The 19,966-nt window shown below is 41.4% G+C and overlaps 1 protein-coding gene across 4 annotated transcripts in view; it reads right to left on the reverse strand.

Moving 5' to 3' along the window:
- Positions 1 to 19,640, reverse strand: part of USP30 (ubiquitin specific peptidase 30) — a 461,500-nt gene extending 441,860 nt beyond the window's left edge. For 2 of the 4 annotated variants that reach the window (XM_069214769.1, XM_069214766.1), the window contains exons 1-3: positions 19,310 to 19,628; positions 4,504 to 4,613; positions 1,472 to 1,654 (exon numbers count right to left, since the gene is read on the reverse strand). In XM_069214769.1, coding sequence (XP_069070870.1) covers positions 1,472 to 1,654; positions 4,504 to 4,613; positions 19,310 to 19,329 — 313 coding nt within the window. In that variant the 5' untranslated portion in view covers positions 19,330 to 19,628. Of the gene's footprint in view, positions 1 to 1,471; positions 1,655 to 4,503; positions 4,614 to 19,309 lie in introns of all 4 variants that reach the window. The other 2 variants (XM_069214765.1, XM_069214767.1) reach the window with 2 other exon arrangements.
- Positions 19,641 to 19,966: the final 326 nt, after the last annotated feature.

Raw genomic sequence — 19,966 nt, forward strand, 5'->3', positions numbered from 1 at the left:
AGAAATCATAATTTTTTTCTTAAGTAATAGATGTCTGTTACCTGCTTTTATTTTTGGGGAGAAGTGGGGGTCAACAGTAAGAAATATGTTATTTTTCACTTTGATAATGGCTTGCAAAATGTGTTTGATTGGTTTCTTGGAATCTTCATTACTTGTTCCACTTAAATCCCGCTGCATCCTCGCCACCTACTTTTGCACAAATAGATATTCAATGATAGAAACGTAATAAATCGATTTTTTAGTGTATGAAAGCACTGAATTTTAAATATTTTGCAAGGGTACATGAAAGTTCTGTGCTTTTAGAAAACCAAGCAACTGCTGCAAGCAAACATGCAGTTATCACAGTCTGAACCAATAACAAGAGCCAGAGCCTTGGTTCATTTGGTTCAATTAGTAAACTCAGAAGCCCAGGTCTGAGCTAACTATAGCCACAGCCAACAATATATTATACTTATAAAACGCAAAAGCAGGTTAAAAGTACCACAATGTGGCATATGTTGAATGTACACTAATTTGGATAATCAAAGCTGCAATTTTAAAATAAAACATTTCACTCTATTGTTACAGCATTATTTTTGGACTGGTCTCTAAAACAATACACTCCAATGCGTAAATAAGTGAAAGCACTGCATATGTAACATGCTCATCTACCCAGAGGCTGTAAAAAGAGAAACCCAGGGGCGCTGAACGCCAATGAAATCACACTTGTGGCAATTACAGTATCTTTCTTCCAACATAATCGTAAACAAGCCAAAATCCATGTTCATGCTCAACACACCCAGTATACGTTTTCACTATAAATCCAGACACACTGGGTTTTTCGCTTCTTTTCTCTGCTTGTTGTGAGTACATGATTGTATTTAGCATTCTATACAGTGCCTCTACTTTTAAAGAACAATCAAAAATATATTTTTACTATGCGAATATACAATACAGGACTGTAAGATTAATTCTTCTTTATAGCCGGTCATTAAGCAACAAGACATCTGCACCATCAAACACCACCACCATCACGCTCTAAAGACACAGGCCCATGCCTAATGCGCACCAATCACACTGCAGAACAACTTCTCCTTGATGCATCAGACTAAGGCTATGAACATGTCCGGGACTTCCCTGCAGTCAGAGGAATGAAAGGGCCCTATCAAACGTTGGCAGTTTAAAGGTATTTAATCACTCCAGGTAACTACATATGTTTCTATATGAGCATTCCACGATACCTGCTAGTTTATCACTAGCCAGTGGGTAATGTTTTACCCTTCCTAGTGTCAAGGAGGCACAAATGGGGATGATTTATAGCCCCTCTGCACAATAGCTCCCGAATTCATCTAGCAAATCTGTCTTAAAGGATGGTCATAATATACAGAAACTACAGACTATTCTAACGTTTTTCTGAAAAGCAACAAAAGGCCAGTGACAGGTCATACGTTCTGTGAAATAAACATTATTATACCATACTAATGTTTTATACCTTTCAGAAGATGCAGTAACGTCAGAGAGAGGTACTGGGGCTCTGCATTCAGGCTGTGGTCCATGTTGAACTGAGTTGTAAATGTTTCAAGCCATTTGATGAAAGATGGGCATGCAGATAGGCCCTGGAGCAAAGAATTTATGAAACAGGTGTTTCCCATATTGAGCAGACGAGGAACAAGTCCTAAAAGATGAAATATATATATTTTTCACTTTGGGGAATTTCTTGAATAGGGGTCCTAGAGATTGTTTGTGGAAAAACACCAGACTTTTTTTTTTAAAATACCTTTTATTTACAAAAAGTTGATATAACTGAGTATACACATAAAAACAAAATTTTCAACAGTTGGGTTAACAATACTTTTCTTCATCAATATTTCGACACCTACACATGAACAATAGCTACAACCAGTACTACCAAAACTGCATTAATTTTTTACGGTCCATTCCGGCCAGCACTAGTCAGAACTGCCACCTGACAACGGAAGCTGGAGGACAGGATGGATAACATCAGCAAATTGGAGAAGACGTACCTCTGTTAAACTGATCTCAGGCTAAAGATTGACATTTCACACAATTTACATAGGCCTGTTGATCTGCCTGTTCAAGTGGGACACACTAATGGGTAAGTAATGCCTTCCAGTGTATCCATTATGATTTTTCCATTGTGACCCAACAAATATGAATGGACTCTATTCTCTCATGCACTATAAAGAAAACCTGCAAGGTGTCCCAAGTTTCAGCACTGTGACAGCTAATTTTCCACTATTCACTTCTTGCTGGCCAAAGTAATTAACAGCTACCAACTTAATGTCTAAATATGTGGAGGTGTCAGCCCTATCCTATTCCTTCTGAAGGATAAAATCCGGATGTCAAGCTAACCATGGAACAAAGGACAAAAGACATTTTCCTCCACCATAATGGATCAGCAATCAATTGCTGAGTCTAAATAGCGTGAATAGAAATCCTTTCACCCGGCCATCATTACTAACGTTTGTCTTAGTTGATAAATTAGCTATTCTTTGAATTTGGTTCAATTTCATTGCGTCCTTCAGCCCATCAGCAAATGCCACCGTCACTGAGAGGCACTTTCCGAATCAGCATGCTAAGGAAAGTTCTCACTGTGGGAAGCAGACCATCCTATAGAACTCACTGCATCCCTGGTCTTACGAAACCTGAACTACTGCATCCTTGTTTAAAGAGGCATGTGTAAGAAACTGTGAATGAAACTGCAGCCAATCCAGGTATAACAAGACCAAAATCTGTCTTAGATTCAAGACATTCCATGACCCCAGCTCTGAAGGTCCACTTTGGCTCCAGTCAAGTCATGGCTAAGCTCAAACTACTGTGTTCATTGCAACATGTGTAAAGGGGAAAATGGCTGCACTGCATCCAGGCTTTTGCAAGGGGTTAAACTCCTGCCTGGAAATCAAGATCTACCATTCACACATTCCATTAGGGAAACATTCAGAACAAGTTCAAGGCTCACTCATAAGAAGAAGTAACATAGAGAGAGATTACTAACCTATTTTCCAGTGCTAAACACTCCAATTAGCAAAATGCATTTGCATCTGCAACACATTTTTCCAATGTATGAACCCCATTTTATTAGTTGGTAAACTTTTACTGACTCCTAAAATGGGACTGCTAATTGGTAGTGTATGTATTAATGGTTTGCTCCCTGAATGCTTCTCATAAACCGCTGAAAGCTAATGAGCTAGCCAATTTGGGGTGGTAACACATTTAAGAAAGGGATGGGATCCCTTTTAGACTTTTTCCACTTTGGGAATTGTGGTAAAAAGCTTCTGAGGCATAGGCAGTGATACTGTACTATACGGGAAACAGGAGACAAACACATTGAAGGAACTTGGATACTGAACTAAGCAATGTAGCTACAGACAGGACTGCTCCTTCAGAGGATTCAAGGCCTTATAAACTGAGTCAAATGGAGGGAAACCAAAGAAGACAATGGATTTGTGGTCAACTGTAATGCCATCGCTGTCACTAGCAGAAAGCAGCCAGGTAATGATTAATAGATTTATTTGCTCAAACAATCAACAAATTAAAAGATTACTCATTTTAGGAGACCGTGCTTAGGTGAATATTTTGGCACAGTGATAAAATTTGGAGAACTGGGAAATGATTTTCCTTCCCCTCGGTTGACCATGGTATGAACACACAATAGTGCGCTTGGTGCTCCTACAAACAGGTAATAAAGCAAGTAGCGGCAATGCAAAGCAATCTTGTTTGTTAAAAGCAACATAGGTCTGTTGTGGCTTTGCTAATGCTTTTTTGCAATGCTGTTCTGCATATGTGCGACTAAATGCATCATTGTCCACATGCGTAGGCACCATCATACAGCATCACATGATGGAGGATGCCTATGTTGGAGAGTGAATAAAACGTGTATAAAAAAGTGTTCATTAAGAAAAGAGTGGCTAGGAATCAAATTTTAGCTACCGGACTCTCAAAATAAAAATAGAAAAACATTTGAAACATGGAGGAAGGTGTGACAGGGTAGCAGCAGAAGTAACAGTGGAAGACAACATCAACCAGCAGCATAACACAGACAGAGTAGGGAATCTGGGAGTGGAAGTAGCACATGAGAGAGAGAGAGGGGGGAGGTAAACAGGTGTACTCCCATGGAGTGTTAGAAAAAATGATAAGAATAGTAGTTCCCTGAATGTAGGCAGTGGGAGGACACAAGTCATCAAATCAGAAAACAGTAGAGAAGGAAAGAGGTAAGGCTACCCAATCAAGAGCAAGGGGCCAACCAAAAGCCATCTAGATGTACATATTTTAATTTATTAGTGGCAATATGTCTTCAAACATGGACATCTAATGCTGTTTGAAGGCAAGCCCTAAAAAAATACCATGAAGTGCCATCCCATATGGAAAACGTTGTCCCTTTCACATGCATTACACACCTCAGACCACAACAGAAGAAAATGAAACACTGCAGTAAATATTCAGAGGGCAATAATATTGAGCAAATACTTAGTGCCTTTCCATAGAAAAAAGAAATATGCCCACCTTTCCGGCGTTTCTTTCGGTCACTGATGGGACCCCAGAGAACATATAAACCTGCTGCAAAAGCAGCTGCAATCCCACCAATCACGCCCCAGTTTTTCATAATCTTACACCTGAAAAGTAAAATGTAAATGGTTTGCACAGTAAACTGCCATTATTTCTGCTATTGTTTTAGAATACTACAGGAACACAGTGATGCAGGACAAATATTTTTAAATCTTTCCTATCTGTTGCGTACCAAACATATTTTATAAATGAAGCACAGAATCATAGAGAATCAGACTCACACTGTACGCTACATGTAGATTTATCTTTAAATTGAGAACATGTATAGACCAACAAGCCAACATTTCATTTGTTAATAGGGCAAAATCATCTTTGCTAAACAAATGACCAACATTTGATTTTAATTTCACACTTATATTACTCACAACCCAAAACAAGCCTGAAGCGGTTGATTAAATCATTTTCTTCTAGCTTCATAGGATCTTTGTACTTATCTGCTTTTCACAGATAGTCCCTTATATACTGTGTTGCCTACCCGGGGATGCCCAGAAGTACTTGAGGAACCTGTTGTGGGGAAATGTCTTCACAAACCCCTTTCCTTTATCTTTTTTTACATTAATTGCAGTCCCAAATGTCGAGCCCAGGCGGAGTTCTGCTCATAAATGGAAGGTCAATGATTCTCCCTCCACATTAAATCTCTGGTGGTCCAACATATGGAATCCACACACAATAAAGAAATTGACTGTCTAAATTAGAGATAAATTAGTATGATTTAAAAATTTTTGGACTCCCTTTTAAATATGATATCAGAGACAAACCCTAGTGCTGCAATCACACCCCCCCCCCCCCCATCACTGTTCTCTCTGCAGCAGGGATAGATTGACATCCAAATGAATCATCTGGACAGGCTAACACAATCAGTTTACCTAAGCCTATGTAAGACTGACTGACTGGTTTGAATAGTGGTTGGGATGAACAGTGGCAACAGTCTTGGTGCAATCAGCCTGACAAGTAAGCATCTGAGGTAGCTCACAGCACACCAGTTGTATATTAGTGAAGTAAAATCACCTTATAACTCGCACTTTACAATAATGTAACAATCCTCCCTAACAATATCAGAATTGTTTTTATATACCATGATACGATTGCTGAAACACTGCTCTTCCGACTGGTTGTAAAACTTTATTTAAAGTGGCTGAAAAAATAAATTCACTTATTTTTTCCCCTCCCAATTTACCCTTTCTTAGCTACTTCTTTTCACTCTTCCTATACCCAGGATGGTTCCATCCTCCTTCTCCCTCAACTGATACTTATTTCTTTATCCCTGTCCACTACCAGTCTGTTCATTAATAATTTTACAGGTACTGATAACCTTTTAGTGTAACTATCTACATCATAATACCACCCTCTTACATATACACATATAACTATCTCTTTTAATGCCTGGTACATCTACCCGTCTATACCCTGGATGTGCCTCAAACATGGGATCCTGGCACTGTTGAGCACAATAAAAAAAATAGGTACACCTGCCATATTACCTCTACACATGCCTAAACTCTAGTAACATTTTCTCTACTAATAATTTAGCACCTCTATTACCTTTGCTTTTAGCTTGTACCCCTACTTTTACAATCACCCATACACTAGTATTCCTATCATACCCTAAATCTTAATACCTCAACTCCTGCTTACACCTTACTGCTGCCACATTTGGCTGTACCTCCAACTATACCCCAGTACCTCAACCCACAACTATGGCACAGTACCAATACTCCTACCTACGCTCTAGCATATCTACGCTTACTTACACCCTAGTAACTCTAGACCTGCCTAATTCCTTGTACACTTACACTGACATATACATTACAATAGTTACGTCTGGCTATACCACAGTACCACAACCTTAGTCAATACCTTATTAACTATAGCTATACACTTATCTCTTCCACTGCATATACCATGGGATCACAACCTCTACCTAAATCCTAGTAAATATACTTATACTGTACTAAATCTACCTCATGCTAGATTCTACTAATTCTACTCCTACATATACGTTTACTTCTACTTATACTCTTATCTCCAAACTTTCCTATACAATTGTACCGCTACAGGGGTGTGGAATTCCCATAGCCCAACACCCAGGACATATAGTTTGGTGTCAAGGAGAACAAGTTTTAATGTTTGCTTTGTCCCTGGGACAAGTAGGCTCAACATCCTGCAGCACAAACTCTTTGCCTGGCAGTTTACAGTACCGCATTATAGATCTAGGAAGAGCACTGTCTGCAATTAAGGTAACGTGTACCCATATTTTAATGCTGTTCAAACTTGTATTTATGGTTTGTTAAGGCAAAGCCTTAATTATTATGGTGGTCACTCTAGGGAAGTGCTGTAAGCTCGGACTGCACTACTGACAGTTGTTCCAGTATAAAAATGTGTACACACGTTTGCAAAGTTTACGGACAAGAGGCTATTTATAATGCTCCCAGAATACTCTCTGATTAGATGCAAATATCTGAAGACGCTTGAAAGCAAGACTAATGGTTCTTTGCTTTAAAAATGAAATGTTCACAAAAACAGCAATTAGGAATAAAATGTTTTGCTAAACTACTGTAAGTTTTGGTACCATTTCTACGAAGCATCATTTAGTAAGATGTGTTAATACATGCTAGTATTTCCAAAAATATTCATAGTGGAAATCAGTGTAACTAGTTTCAACAAGATTATATGAAACACGAAAATAAACAAGCATTGGAAAAAACTAGTAGGACTGACATTGGTGGTCAGCCTTTTGGTTTTTGTCAATGCATGTCTTGTTTTGACTTGGTTAATGTAAAACTTTAATGTTGCGGGAGCTGCCAGGCCCTCACCGTTATAACAAACATTGGCAAAAAGCTAAAATATTTTGTGGTCTCAAAAAGCATACATTGCCACTGTAGTCCCTGGCAGTGAACAAAATTACTTTGTGTGCCGATATGCTCCTTGTGAAACAGCATAATGGGGTCACTCACAGTGAAGCCAGCTGATTGATAGACAGATAGATAGATTTTTAATAATAACAAAACGTCTTGGTTAACACCAGACCTAATTAGGGTGACAAGTCTTAAAGAAAGTTGCAAAAGTGCACCCGGTATATGTCCTTACATTAATGCAGATTTAACGCTTTCATTCATTTACAGAAGTACAGCAGGAAGTGGTCCTCTTCGAAGGTATTTGATCGTTACAAGCTCACTTTTCCTCCAACTTCTTTTTCACAACTCTGGAAGAAGTTTTACTTCTCCTCGTGTCAGGAGTACATTTCCAAACTTTCGCAGTATGAGGAAAGATCAGAGAGGAGCTGGTGAAACCCTCTAACACATGCAGGGTAATACGTTTGCACAGACTCAAAAGGGTATTCCAACCCTGAAACTATTGCTTACCGCTACATTCCCAGTATGTAGATCTGTGAGAAGGTAGTAAAATCAGTGAATTGTTAGTATTCAAACCCTGCTATAGTAAGAGCCCTTCATAATGAGTGAGGCTACTATAAGAGTTCTTTAATGAGATTGCTGCTATAATTGTTCACCGCATGACTTGGCACCAAAGAGACAAGTAGATTTTTTACAGGACAAGTAGATTTATGAAGCAACCTGTCCCATGGACAAGTAGATAGTTTATTAAATTATACACTATTGTGCTACCTACACCTTAGTACCACTGCCCCTACATACAACCAATAAGTACTTCTGATACCTGTGCTCTAAGTTTTCACACTTCCCCCTCTTTATTATTCCTGCTTCTTTTCATGTGCTGTTTTCTTATGTCTCGTAGCCCCTCATTCTGATTTTTTTTTATTTTTTTTTTTTTATTCCTCTACTGTTTTCCTCATTCAGGATATTCGTCTAAATGGTGATACACCAGCCTGTATTCATCAAGCTGGTGTTCTCCAAACTAAGGTGCAGCCAATGCAATTTCTGGCATATTCAGATCCTTGCATTAGTAGTATGCTGGCCTAATTAGTCCATATAGAATCAGAGTTCATTGCTTACAGAGCATGTAAATGTTGAAACACTTGACATCAATTGAGTGTTGGTATATTCAGAATGTATCATCAAAAGGAAGAATGATCAGAGCAGTGCTAACAAATGCAGTGCCATACTACTGCCCCTGGCACAAGCAGCGCCAGTATTAAGTGAACTTTGATTAGACTTAAAAAAAACAACCATAACCGATCACCAAAGTACATAGCAACATTCCGGGCAAGTAGAATTTATTTTTGTATTTACAGAACAAGTAATTTATGTAGCATTTCACTTGTAATGGACAATTGACAGGTTTTAAGTTAAATCTAATCCATAAACTAAACTGGCAATAACCAAGATATAATGTATGTGCTCTCTGACTCACTAACTTGGCTCCTCCATTCCGTTTTCAGATTATCTTGTAGTTTGATTAGGACCTTCTTAAACATCTGTTTGTTTGCCATTCTGGATGCATGTGCTTGTGTTTATTCTCCATCTTAACGTTTACCTTACCTGGGCAGTCAAGTAATCAATCCAATCAGAGACAGCGACACCACAGCACATAAAAAGACATTGCAGCTCTACTCTGGTTCCATGCAGCTTTGAGACTCACACCACTTCATTTTTTAAAGAATCCAGTCAATCTAAGTTTACTAGACTCCAGCTATCTGAGAATATTTTTAATACAAATATCCAATGTGTAGCTGGATCAGATCAATGATTCCTCCTAAGAAAGCTCTTGAAATGAATAAACGTTTTTAGGGGAAACCAAGCATGCGCTGCCAAAGGAGAGGTTAAAATGCATGGTCCTCAGCCTGGTGCAGCAGTTGGTCCAAGTTGCTTATTTTGGGGGCATAAAAACTCTTCAGTTTAATTTAAAGTCCAAAGATTTCCATTTCGAATATTTTTTGTCAGATTACTTTTGCTGTGGCCGATTTTTAAACCTGAATAGTTTTAATCATGAAAGGGTAATATGGAGTAGTCAACGATCTTGTTCAGCAATTCTTCTAGTTCATCTTTCCAAGGCAGACACAAAAACATTGCCTTCACCTGACTCAAGATACTTTGGTTCAGATCAGCTCTCCTCAGATGCTAAAGACTCCACCAACCCTATGACTGCTGGCGTCAGCTGTGAGCCCCTCCTAATTTACTAATCCTCATCTGAAGGTGCTAGCTCAAGACCGCTAGCAAAGGTTCACATGTTCGGCTCCAAGAAGTTGCCCCCTGACTACAGGGGAGAAAGAACACTGTTCAGTTTTCCCATACGTTCCAATTCTTCAAATCCTTAGGTTATGTAACATGCTGCATTCTGGATTTTGTAGTCTTTGACTGCTTCCTTGAACTAATTAGACTAACACACTTAATAGCAATAATTAGTGGGTTGAAAACTGAGGACTGTAAACAGTGTCCATGACAACATGGAATGAAGTGGTCATTCTATTGCTTAAAGACTACCCATGCTTTCCTGGTCTTTCTCCTTAATGCAGAAGTCTTCAAACAATGGGGCGGGGTCCATGGATGGTTTCCCAGGAGGGCGCAAATACCTCTGCAAGTACGTAAGAATGAAGACAGCCTTTTTTTTTTTAAGCAGATCCTGCGGAAATTTGGATTTGGACACAGGTTTTGTGCATGGCTAGACCTACTATATGCAGGACTACTAGCCAGGGTTAGAGTAAACAGAGAATGCTCACAAGGATTTCCGATCACGAAAGCCACGAGACAGGGCTGCCCGCTCTCTCTTCTGCTGTTTGTCCCGATACTAGAGCTCCTGGCCTGTTTGATTAGATCACACGCGGACATATCTGGCTTCAGTGGGAGGGAAGAAGAGACTGTTGACGAGTACTTATCTCTATATGAAGATGACATACTCATGTACATCACATGTCCATTGACCACTCTCCCCATGATATTTCAGATCGGTCAAAGATATGTTCAGCACGCAGGCTACTCGATCAACTGGAATACATCCAGCTTATATGATATAAACAGGGAGACCACCACTGAAGCACTCCCGGGACACCTGAGGGTGGAACGAGAGGGATTCCAATACCTAGACATGCATATCTCTACAAAGCGAGAAGAATACCTGGAACACAATATCAAGCGGGTGGTGCAGGAGTTCCATAAAGAGGCAAAGCGATGGAAAGCACTCCCCCTTACGCTATTAGGAAGGGCAGCCACTTTTAAAATGGTTACGCTTCTAAAACTCCTATAGGTGCTGCAGAACACCTACCATAAAATACCAGATGATATATTTACCAAGATTGAAGGGGAAACAAAGACCTATTATGGGATGGGGGCATCCGAGGGTAGCGCTAAACACTCTACAGGACAACCAATATAATGGAGGCATCTTCCTTCCAGATATAAGGGCCTATTACTGGGCAGCAAATGTAATGGTGATAAACGAATGGACATATATATACCAGGGAACCATCCAACATATGCTTCACAAAGAACGCAAAATCGAAACCCACTCCTTTCTGCACTATATATAGGGAGGGTGGAGCAACAGCAAACTGCTACCAGCTACTCAAAGGACAGTAGTCGCCTGGAAAGAGCCAACGAGGTGGATGAAATGGAATGCAAAGGTTACCTGAGAAACCCCTCTATGGGTGTGAACCCAATTAAAAGAGACTAGGAAATTAAAGAGCTTTACAAACTCCGACATACTAGGTATCTCCAAAGTATGGAATCTTGCTGATAACAGGACTCTTGCCCCCTTTGAGTCACTGCAGAGAGAATATCAACTTGCAAACACACAACAATACAAATACCTCCAGCTGAAACATGCATGGCAGAAAGAAAACAGACACAGAACACTTACTTGAATATGCACCCTTGAAAGGGAGACTACTCATGGGGGAAATAGAAGAAAAAACAGTGTCAAGGACCTACAAAACACTCAACATGAATAGGCAAGACACTCATGAAACTGAGAATACGATGGGTGAGAGATATGGGGGAAATGGATGACACTGATTGGGAGGCAGCATTGATGCACCCTAGGGAAGTCGCAATTAAATTGAGGCTAATACTAATACAATTTAAAATTCTTTAGTGTATACTATGATAGGGACCGCCTTCATAGGTTTGCTTGCGCACCTTCCCCAGAATGCCTTTGATGTGGGACAGAAAGAGGCACGTTCATTCATATGTTATACGACTGTATCCACATTCAAAAATATTGGGCCACCATAATTGGGAAATTAGCCAAGATATTGGAAAAGGACATACCAAAAGACCCAGGCGAACACCCTCCCTGCAGTAGTGGAAGACAGGGAAGGACCCATTTGTGACAAAAGTCACCTATAAAGCCTGTGGCTGTCCCCGATAATTCTATAAGATATGGGGCCACTGGATCAGACACTAACCTAGAAGTGGGAGAATGGGTGCTGTTCCCCTAGAACGCATAATGGTCATAAATTCCGCTGAGTAATAGACAAATGCAGAACTGAGTTTTAAGGTGTTGTGATAATAACTATGTGCTTGTATGATATGGATGTATTTACAACATGTGATGTCCATTTCCATGTAACCAAAGTTATCCAAGATATATTAAAATTTCAATAAAAAAAAAAAAGAATGAAGATAGCCTGGAAGCACAGCCAGGTTTATTTGGGGACCTTTAAAGAACCCCTTATTTTTAAGTTTTTCTCCCCCCTCTTTCTTCTGCTGGGAACCCTGTCCACCTTTGTGGGTGCCACCCCCCAAATACCTTTTTGGACTCTCTGGTGCTAGCCCAGAGGTCCACCTCCTCAGCAAGCTTCCTGGGATCAGTCAGCTTAATGTCAACTAGGTGGTAGCGTAACTCTACAAAACAAATACTGAGCATGTGCTCTCTCAGGAATAAATTGTACAACCCAACATAATCACGGACTTTGCTGGCCCGCACCCAGCCATTTAGTGCCTCAATGGAGTAATCAATGAAGTCTACCCAGGATTGGTTGGGGAGCCTGATACGGTCCCTGAATCTTTGGCAATACTTCTCAGGAGTCAGTCCAAATTTGGTAATCAAAAAGTTTTCATTGAAGTGTACTTGCTCTGGTTCCCAACCTCTAATGTCAGAAGTGTGTCCCTCCCAAGTGTAGGCATGTGTTTCCACAGACCCGCACCCCCAGTGCTCTTCAGGAACCCCATATGCCTTCAGTGCAACTTCATCACCAGAAAACCACTTGTCAATGTCATCTCTCACCACATAACTGGGCATCAAATCCTTGAGTATACAAGCCTTCTTGTCTCCAAGTACTGTAATATGCTGTCACCATCACTGCTGGACTCAGACTGCCTAGCCTTGAGCTCCAGCTCTTTCAGACTCAGTTCACGAGCCAACAGAAGTCTTTTCTCAGCTAAGGCTCTTTCAGCTCAGCCTGCCTTTCAGCTCTCTCAGCTTCTGCTTTCCTTTTTTCTCTTTTGGCTTCTAATTTTAATTTTGTCAATTACAGCCTGAATTCTCTCTCCTCCCCCCTTTCCTCTGCGGTCAGGCCATAACTTAAGACACTGCTTCCTGGTCTCACAGGAGGCACAAATCCATGGGTGTCATCCCCTACTGCTGTTGGCAGCTCCTCAGACGAGACCTTCTCCGACTCCGCCAACTCATCATTCTCTTGGTTGCAGAACTCTGCCAGGCCCTCAGCGTCTTTTGAAACTCTTCCTTCTAGGAAGCTCCACAGGCAGGTAGCCCCATATCCTTGCAAAACCCGCGGCCACGGAGCCGGAGCAAGCCGCAGTGTGGCGTCAGGCAGCGGCATCTGTGCTGGAGTCACTGAACTCAGAAAACTGGCAAGAATCTAGTAGGTGAAGTCTTTGTAGGCCCGAGACTTCAGAACAGAAGGCAAGCTCAATCCAAGCCCTGGAGGAGAAGTTTTGGGGAAGGCAAAGTCCTTCCAGCAAAGTCAGAGGCCAGCAGGCAGAAGGGCAACAAGGAGGGCAGCAGTCCTTCTCAGCAAAGCAGTCCAGATGAGTGCTTTGGGCAGCCAGGCAGTTCCTCTGACAGAGTTCAGGTGTAGTTTCAGTCTCCGGAGGTTAGGATGTCTACTGGTCAAGGTTCAAGATGACCCCAAACATACACCACCAGCAACACAGGGCCTGTCGGGTGTAGAGGTAAAATTTAGTGTTAGATTTAGAATGTGATCCTATGGAGACTGGGGGCATTTGGAAACAGTTCTGCTGCAAGGTAAGTACCAGCAACTTCATATGGCAGACCTGGGGGGTTTAGGAGAGCACCGGGGTGGGGGCTACAGGTCAGCACCAAACATGCACCCTTAGCGGCACAGGGGTGGCCGGCTACAGGGTGCAAACACAGCATCGGGCATCCAATGCTGTTCAATAGGGGGGGCCCTGGGGGGTCACAATGATGCTGCAGGCTGGCCCGGGATTTCTTCTGGAAAACCAACCACTGGACAAGGAGGAGGGCCTCCTGTTGAAAGTTGCTGGACCATCGGTCAGATTCCCCAAGGCCGGGGGACAGCAGGTGCATGGGTACTTTGGGTGTTGGGTATCTCCATCCGATTCTCTCGTGATCAGCGGTGTTCTCCAGATTTAGGCTGCAGGTATTGTCGTGTTGGCCAGGACTTGTCAACTCAGGGTGGACACAAGGTCAGCATCGCCTTAAAAGGGGCTTAGATCCCACTGCTCTTGCTTTCCTTGGTTCCTGTGCTTGTCACTTACTTTTTCTCTGTTTCTGTTCATTGTCACGCTATTTTCTTAGTTTACCAGTGCTTGGTCCTCGTCCTCCTTGCTGTAATCAGCATCTCGAGTCCCAAGTACTGTGTTCATCTGCTTTGGTTTTAACACTTACCAGTCCAGCCCTCCGGGCAACAGCTGTGCTGCACTGCGTACGTTTGGTTTCGGCATTCACCAGTCCCCCTGGGGCAACCCCCTGTGCTGCACTGCGTACTCCAGGGTAAATTGTATATTTCCCATTGTCCCTGTTCAATTACCTATCGATGCTGCAGTTCTTAGAAACTGGCCAATCACGTTTAAGCCTTCTACCACAACTCCAGAGGCTCATATATTCACATTCACACTGCCCTTACTGTAAACATACGAGGTCACTTTGGAGGAAAAGTGACAGGAGTCTGCGAGGAACAGGCTGTTGAACTGTGTGGCCCGTAAGCAACAATTATGTGATTTACTGCCTCAATTAACTTTTATTGAACTCTTTTCCTATGATTAGTAGCCACATTGCACACATCCATACAGTGTGCATGCTTTACTAAAAATTGCAAGCTTTTCTTCTTACAGCACTTCAGTGCTGTCAGACATCTTAAAAAAAAACGTCAAAACACTTTTTCCTCTTTACTTGCGCATGGCCACTCTGTTGCGCACAGCTTTACTTGGGTGTGGATTGCCTCCTAATGTTTGCACGTGAGTGTGACCTTCATCCTTGTCCTTGGGCGGCTGCACTCTACACATAAGCCCCTCTTACATTGCACATTCAATTTTGGTAGGCATGGGGAGACCGAGTGATAGGACCAGAATCATAGTATGCTGGACTGATGCAGAGACTACAGCCTGCTTCCCCAGCTCCAAGGTGGGCAGCTCTTGCTATTACGCCATATCTTCTCCACGATGGTTACCAGAAGACAATGTGGGTCATAATTTTATTACCAATTTTGGTGATACAATCAAAGGGCAGGTATCCTTAACGTTTATTATACTTAGAAGGGCACAAAGTGAATCAATACAATACGGGAATACTAGGTGCTGGATTATGTCCCCAAACTAGTAAACATTAAAGCTGTCTCTTGTAGCGCAGGGTAGAGAAAAGATGTTTTAATCCTTCAGTCAGAAACAAAAAAACACAAGTAATGTTCATGTAAAATTGCTGGCTTAATTTTTTTCCACATACAGAACATTGTCATCTAATGAATTAGTGAAATTCATGGTCAACAGCACTGCGTCTCGGAAAAGCCTAGAAAGTCACTGTCCTCCCTGCCCCCAAGCATCCTTTTATGTTTACTTAGAGCAGAGGTCAAGGTGCAAGGCTGGAGAGTTAAAATGTCGGATTATATCATAGTGTGTCTTGCGGTGTTCTTGTCATTTGTTATATTGTGCTATATTGCATTTGCGTAAAGTGTAACTGATCCACACGTGTCCTCCTGCTGCTTAGGAACTAAAACTCTGTCACAACATTGTGTCCTTCTATCCATGTCATACTCAAACCACAGTAACCAAGTCTTCAAAATGGCGGCAATAAAGCTTAGAAGACAAGGCCACCGCTTCACCAAGGGATAGGTGTGCAGTGCCAGTCCGGCTCTACTCAGTTCTTAAACTGCCCTGCACTTCCTTTGACTACTGCACCATTTTCTTTCAAGCCATATTTTGGCTTTGTGCACAAGACATGATCTCGGTTTAAACACATACAGGGGAAGCTTGGGACGCGATGTTGCAAGTGAAGCTGCACACGGAGGACATGTGTAAAGAATCAGTGTGATGGCTCAGCGTAACAATGCATCTCTTGGAGGGATATATGCGTAACCGGAAGGTAAAAGATTAGAGTCAAAAAAACAACACAGGAGGGGCAAGAAAAATGGGATATTCGGAGAATAACTCCTGGTCCCGTGTGTAAGGTTCCCAATAGATAAGAAATCAAAAAAGGTTACACACGGTTCCACCTAATGCTAAAGGGTTTCTTTCAAGGAAATAGTTCAGCGAGTCATTGAAAGGCGAACTTTATCGAAGCAAAAGCCCTCACTCACCATCCGGTGACATGCTTCATCATAGGGCCAGCTCCTCGTCAGGCCGGCACTGCAATGCCTGACGGGCCCCACAGGGGGGCTCTTTGCCGGAGATCTTTTTTAGAAAACTCGTTTCTGGCCGGTTGAGAAAAGGAATAAAGTGAAGGATTGGTAAATAGGAAAAAAAAAATATATATATATCTAGAGGTAGAATCTAATAATTTTAATGCTCATGACTCAACCTCTGACAAGATTAAAATCAAATAAAGTTGGGAATTGGTGGAGTAATGACCACTATTACCATGAAAGCCAGGTAGGTATAAACCTCAAAAGACAGAGTACACAGGATCCCCTGTGTCACTCTATATGATTGGTCAACATGTTTCTCGCTTGTTATCAAGGAATTACCTTATGCGACCCGGGTTGCAGATCCAGACGCAGGTTAACTGGCAATGTCCATACATACTGAAAATCAGAATTGACTTCTCTAGCCTGGACTTCCCCGATGTGGCCCTACCATTAATTTTTGGAGGGTTTTTGACATTTATATGTGATAAACTTCGCAATTCAAAGGATTAGGTATATTATTGGGTCCTGACGAATCGCATAAGATCAGAATTGACTTCTCTAGCCTGGACTTCCCCGATGTGGCCCTACCATTAATTTTTGGAGGGTTTTTGACTTTTATATGTGATAAACTTCGCAATTCAAAGGATTAGGTATATTATTGGGTCCTGACGAATCGCATAAGGTAATTCCTTGATAACAAGCGAGAAACATGTTGACCAATCATATAGAGTGACACAGGGGATCCTGTGTACTCTGTCTTTTGAGGTTTATACCTACCTGGCTTTCATGGTAATTGTGGTCATTACTCCACCAATTCCCAACTTTATTTGATTTTAATCTTGTCAGAGGTTGAGTCATGAGCATTAAAATTATTAGATTCTACCTCTAGATATTTTTAAATTTTTTTTTTCCTATTTACCAATCCTTCACTTTATTCCTTTTCTCAACCGGCCAGAAACGAGTTTTCTAAAAAAGATCTCCGGCAAAGAGCCCCCCTGTGGGGCCCGTCAGGCATTGCAGTGCCGGCCTGACGAGGAGCTGGCCCTATGATGAAGCATGTCACCGGATGGTGAGTGAGGGCTTTTGCTTCGATAAAGTTCGCCTTTCAATGACTCGCTGAACTATTTCCTTGAAAGAAACCCTTTAGCATTAGGTGGAACCGTGTGTAACCTTTTTTGATTTCTTAAAAGATTAGAGTCCCCATGCATCAACTCAATTTTTCACCGTTCTAAGGAAGATTATCTGACGGGAGATGAGATTACAACACTGACAGGATAACTTTTACTTTGTTGCTTTAATGGAAAATGTTATACTTTTTTGTTGTTTAATAAAAATACACTTGAGAAAGGCTTTGCCAACTTAGCGAATTCTTAATGTCTTTTCCAGTGTTGGCAGTTGTGGTTTTACCAATAGCTTTTCTCAATAAACAAGTCCTAACACTTTTATGGAGTTTCAGTAACTTATATTACACAACTACTCACCAAGCTAAATCTTACAACAACAAAAAATGAATATTAATCACAGAGGCGAAACCTAATGCATTTACCAATGCTTGTTTGTTAGATGCATTTGCTGCTTTAGAAGGCTAATATTTAGTGTGGTTTATGAGCTATAGAAAATGTACTTCTGAAATTAGCTCATGAGTTCAGCCCTGTCCCTTTCACTACCCCAATCTTTGCCATATTTTCCTTATGAGGGGTTTGAAGCAAAAATGTTTGAAGACCTCCACCTCAATGGTTGTAAATCAGCTGTGGAAAACATCTCTCAAATTAGTTTTATAACTTGCAATCATAAACATGCTTGTAGATGATATTGTGAACTTTGTTTTCACTGTGGGCTGCACCCTTTTACCTACATTTCATGATTAATAATGCTTATTGTTTTGTACTGCCTGCATGGTTATTTTAACACACTATAATTCATGTTTGATTTGACCTAAGCAGCTTTCTTGTTACATATCTGTGAGATGAGCAAATAAAAGTAAAACGTCCTAGAGCACTGCTCAAAAGTGTCTGTTATTGTAGTGAATCCCATCTTGTTTTAATGGGAGACAGGAGTTAGCTTAGCCTTCTGCCTTGCGGACCTCTGCCCCTCTCATCTAGTGACTTCTACCCTACTTAGCTTGCTTTGTTTTAGTGCAATTATTTAATTATGTGTTTCCTAGATGGCTGCATTGTTTCTAGTTAGGCCAATGTTTTAATTTCAGTGTCAATATCAAGTGAAAAAAATAAACAAACTGTAGGTATTCACATTAGGTACTTTCCCTCTTCACGCCTTCGAGGGAATTGTTTACATAAACTGCCGTCCAAAGTATGTCTTGTTATCTAATATTTGGGAACAGACCTAAGTCAGGGTTCTGAGCAGATCTGTATAAATGCATCTCAGACAGATAGAGGGATCCCGACCAGATGCCATCGCTGCTATCTATTCCGCACGTCACCTTGACGCTGACCCAGTCTTAGTCTCCCTTAAAAAAGAAGAGTGAAAGCAGAAATTTTCTGCTCTCCAAAACACTCTCTCCACACTGCCTCCCTCCTATTCTTCTCTGCTTAATTCTCATAACGCATCAGTCTATAAATAAATGAGCGCCCCATTAATGCCACGACTATCTTTTGCATAATCTGAAACGGTCCAATTATACACAACGGGCACATTTCTGGTCAATTTGAGCAGTTAAATCATTAAACTGCAGTGTTGAAAATGATTTCGGCCTCCAGTGCCATGAAAACACGTTCTATCACCATCACCAAATGCGCCACCAAGGACTATTGACGCTACAGTAAACTATTTAAATGAATTCCACGTGCTGTTTCTAAACCCTCAACGTAAGCGTACAGCGTGTGTTTCTGCAGTAATCACATTTCTCTTACCTTACAACCCTTGCCCCCATTTTAAAGCTATGCCTATATATTTTACGGGGAGGTGTGAAATATGGAGCTGGTTCACTTGGACAGCTGATTCTTGTGAATAGCAGCATGCGTATGTAGGTAGAGTTGTTTGTTCAGCAAACATCGTAATCGTAGTGTTTAACAAACACGCGACACTTACCGTGTGTGCAAAAGTCGCATTTAGTGCCCCTCGTTCGTGTTCTACGTTGCTTATGCTGCGAAGTAACTTTATTCCTTTCAGTCGCTATGAAAACGCAGCCACACTTTCACGTATAGGTCTTGTCTCGCTATTTGGTTTTCCAAATCGGATCACATGTATGAGAACGTTATATAAAACTCAGGAGAACACTATTACTTGAAATATGAGGAAATATGCTAAGACTGTACAGAAATAGTCAGAACCACCCCTAAGATGAACAGCTACCTGGTGTTCAAGTGGGTTGTCTGCGTACTCGGCACACTATCTGTTAATGTTTTAACGGACATAAATCGGCAATTTCAATACTTCCGGGTCGCGTCACGGCCAATCCCTTGGCTGAACATATTCTGGAAGTCATCAGGGAGTGGGAGGGGCTCGTAAGAGCAAGGCGGCCTAGAATTGGAGTTTAGAAGCATGTCATCCCAATCCTGTTGCGCTGCTCAGACTCCAGAAAGCTGATTGGCTGTGGAATCTGCACGTGCTTTTACTGAAATGTAAACATTGTCCAAGCTGTAAACTGTGCTCGTAGGCAAGAGTTGTGCAGTTTAGGGGCAGTAGGACTTAACTATTTGCCATACAGTGGATCGTTCTAGGACTAGCCCCAGTAAAGTGCGCCGG

The sequence above is a fragment of the Pleurodeles waltl genome, chromosome 11, assembly GCF_031143425.1.
Source record: "Pleurodeles waltl isolate 20211129_DDA chromosome 11, aPleWal1.hap1.20221129, whole genome shotgun sequence".
In the NCBI taxonomy this organism is placed as follows: domain Eukaryota; kingdom Metazoa; phylum Chordata; class Amphibia; order Caudata; family Salamandridae; genus Pleurodeles; species Pleurodeles waltl.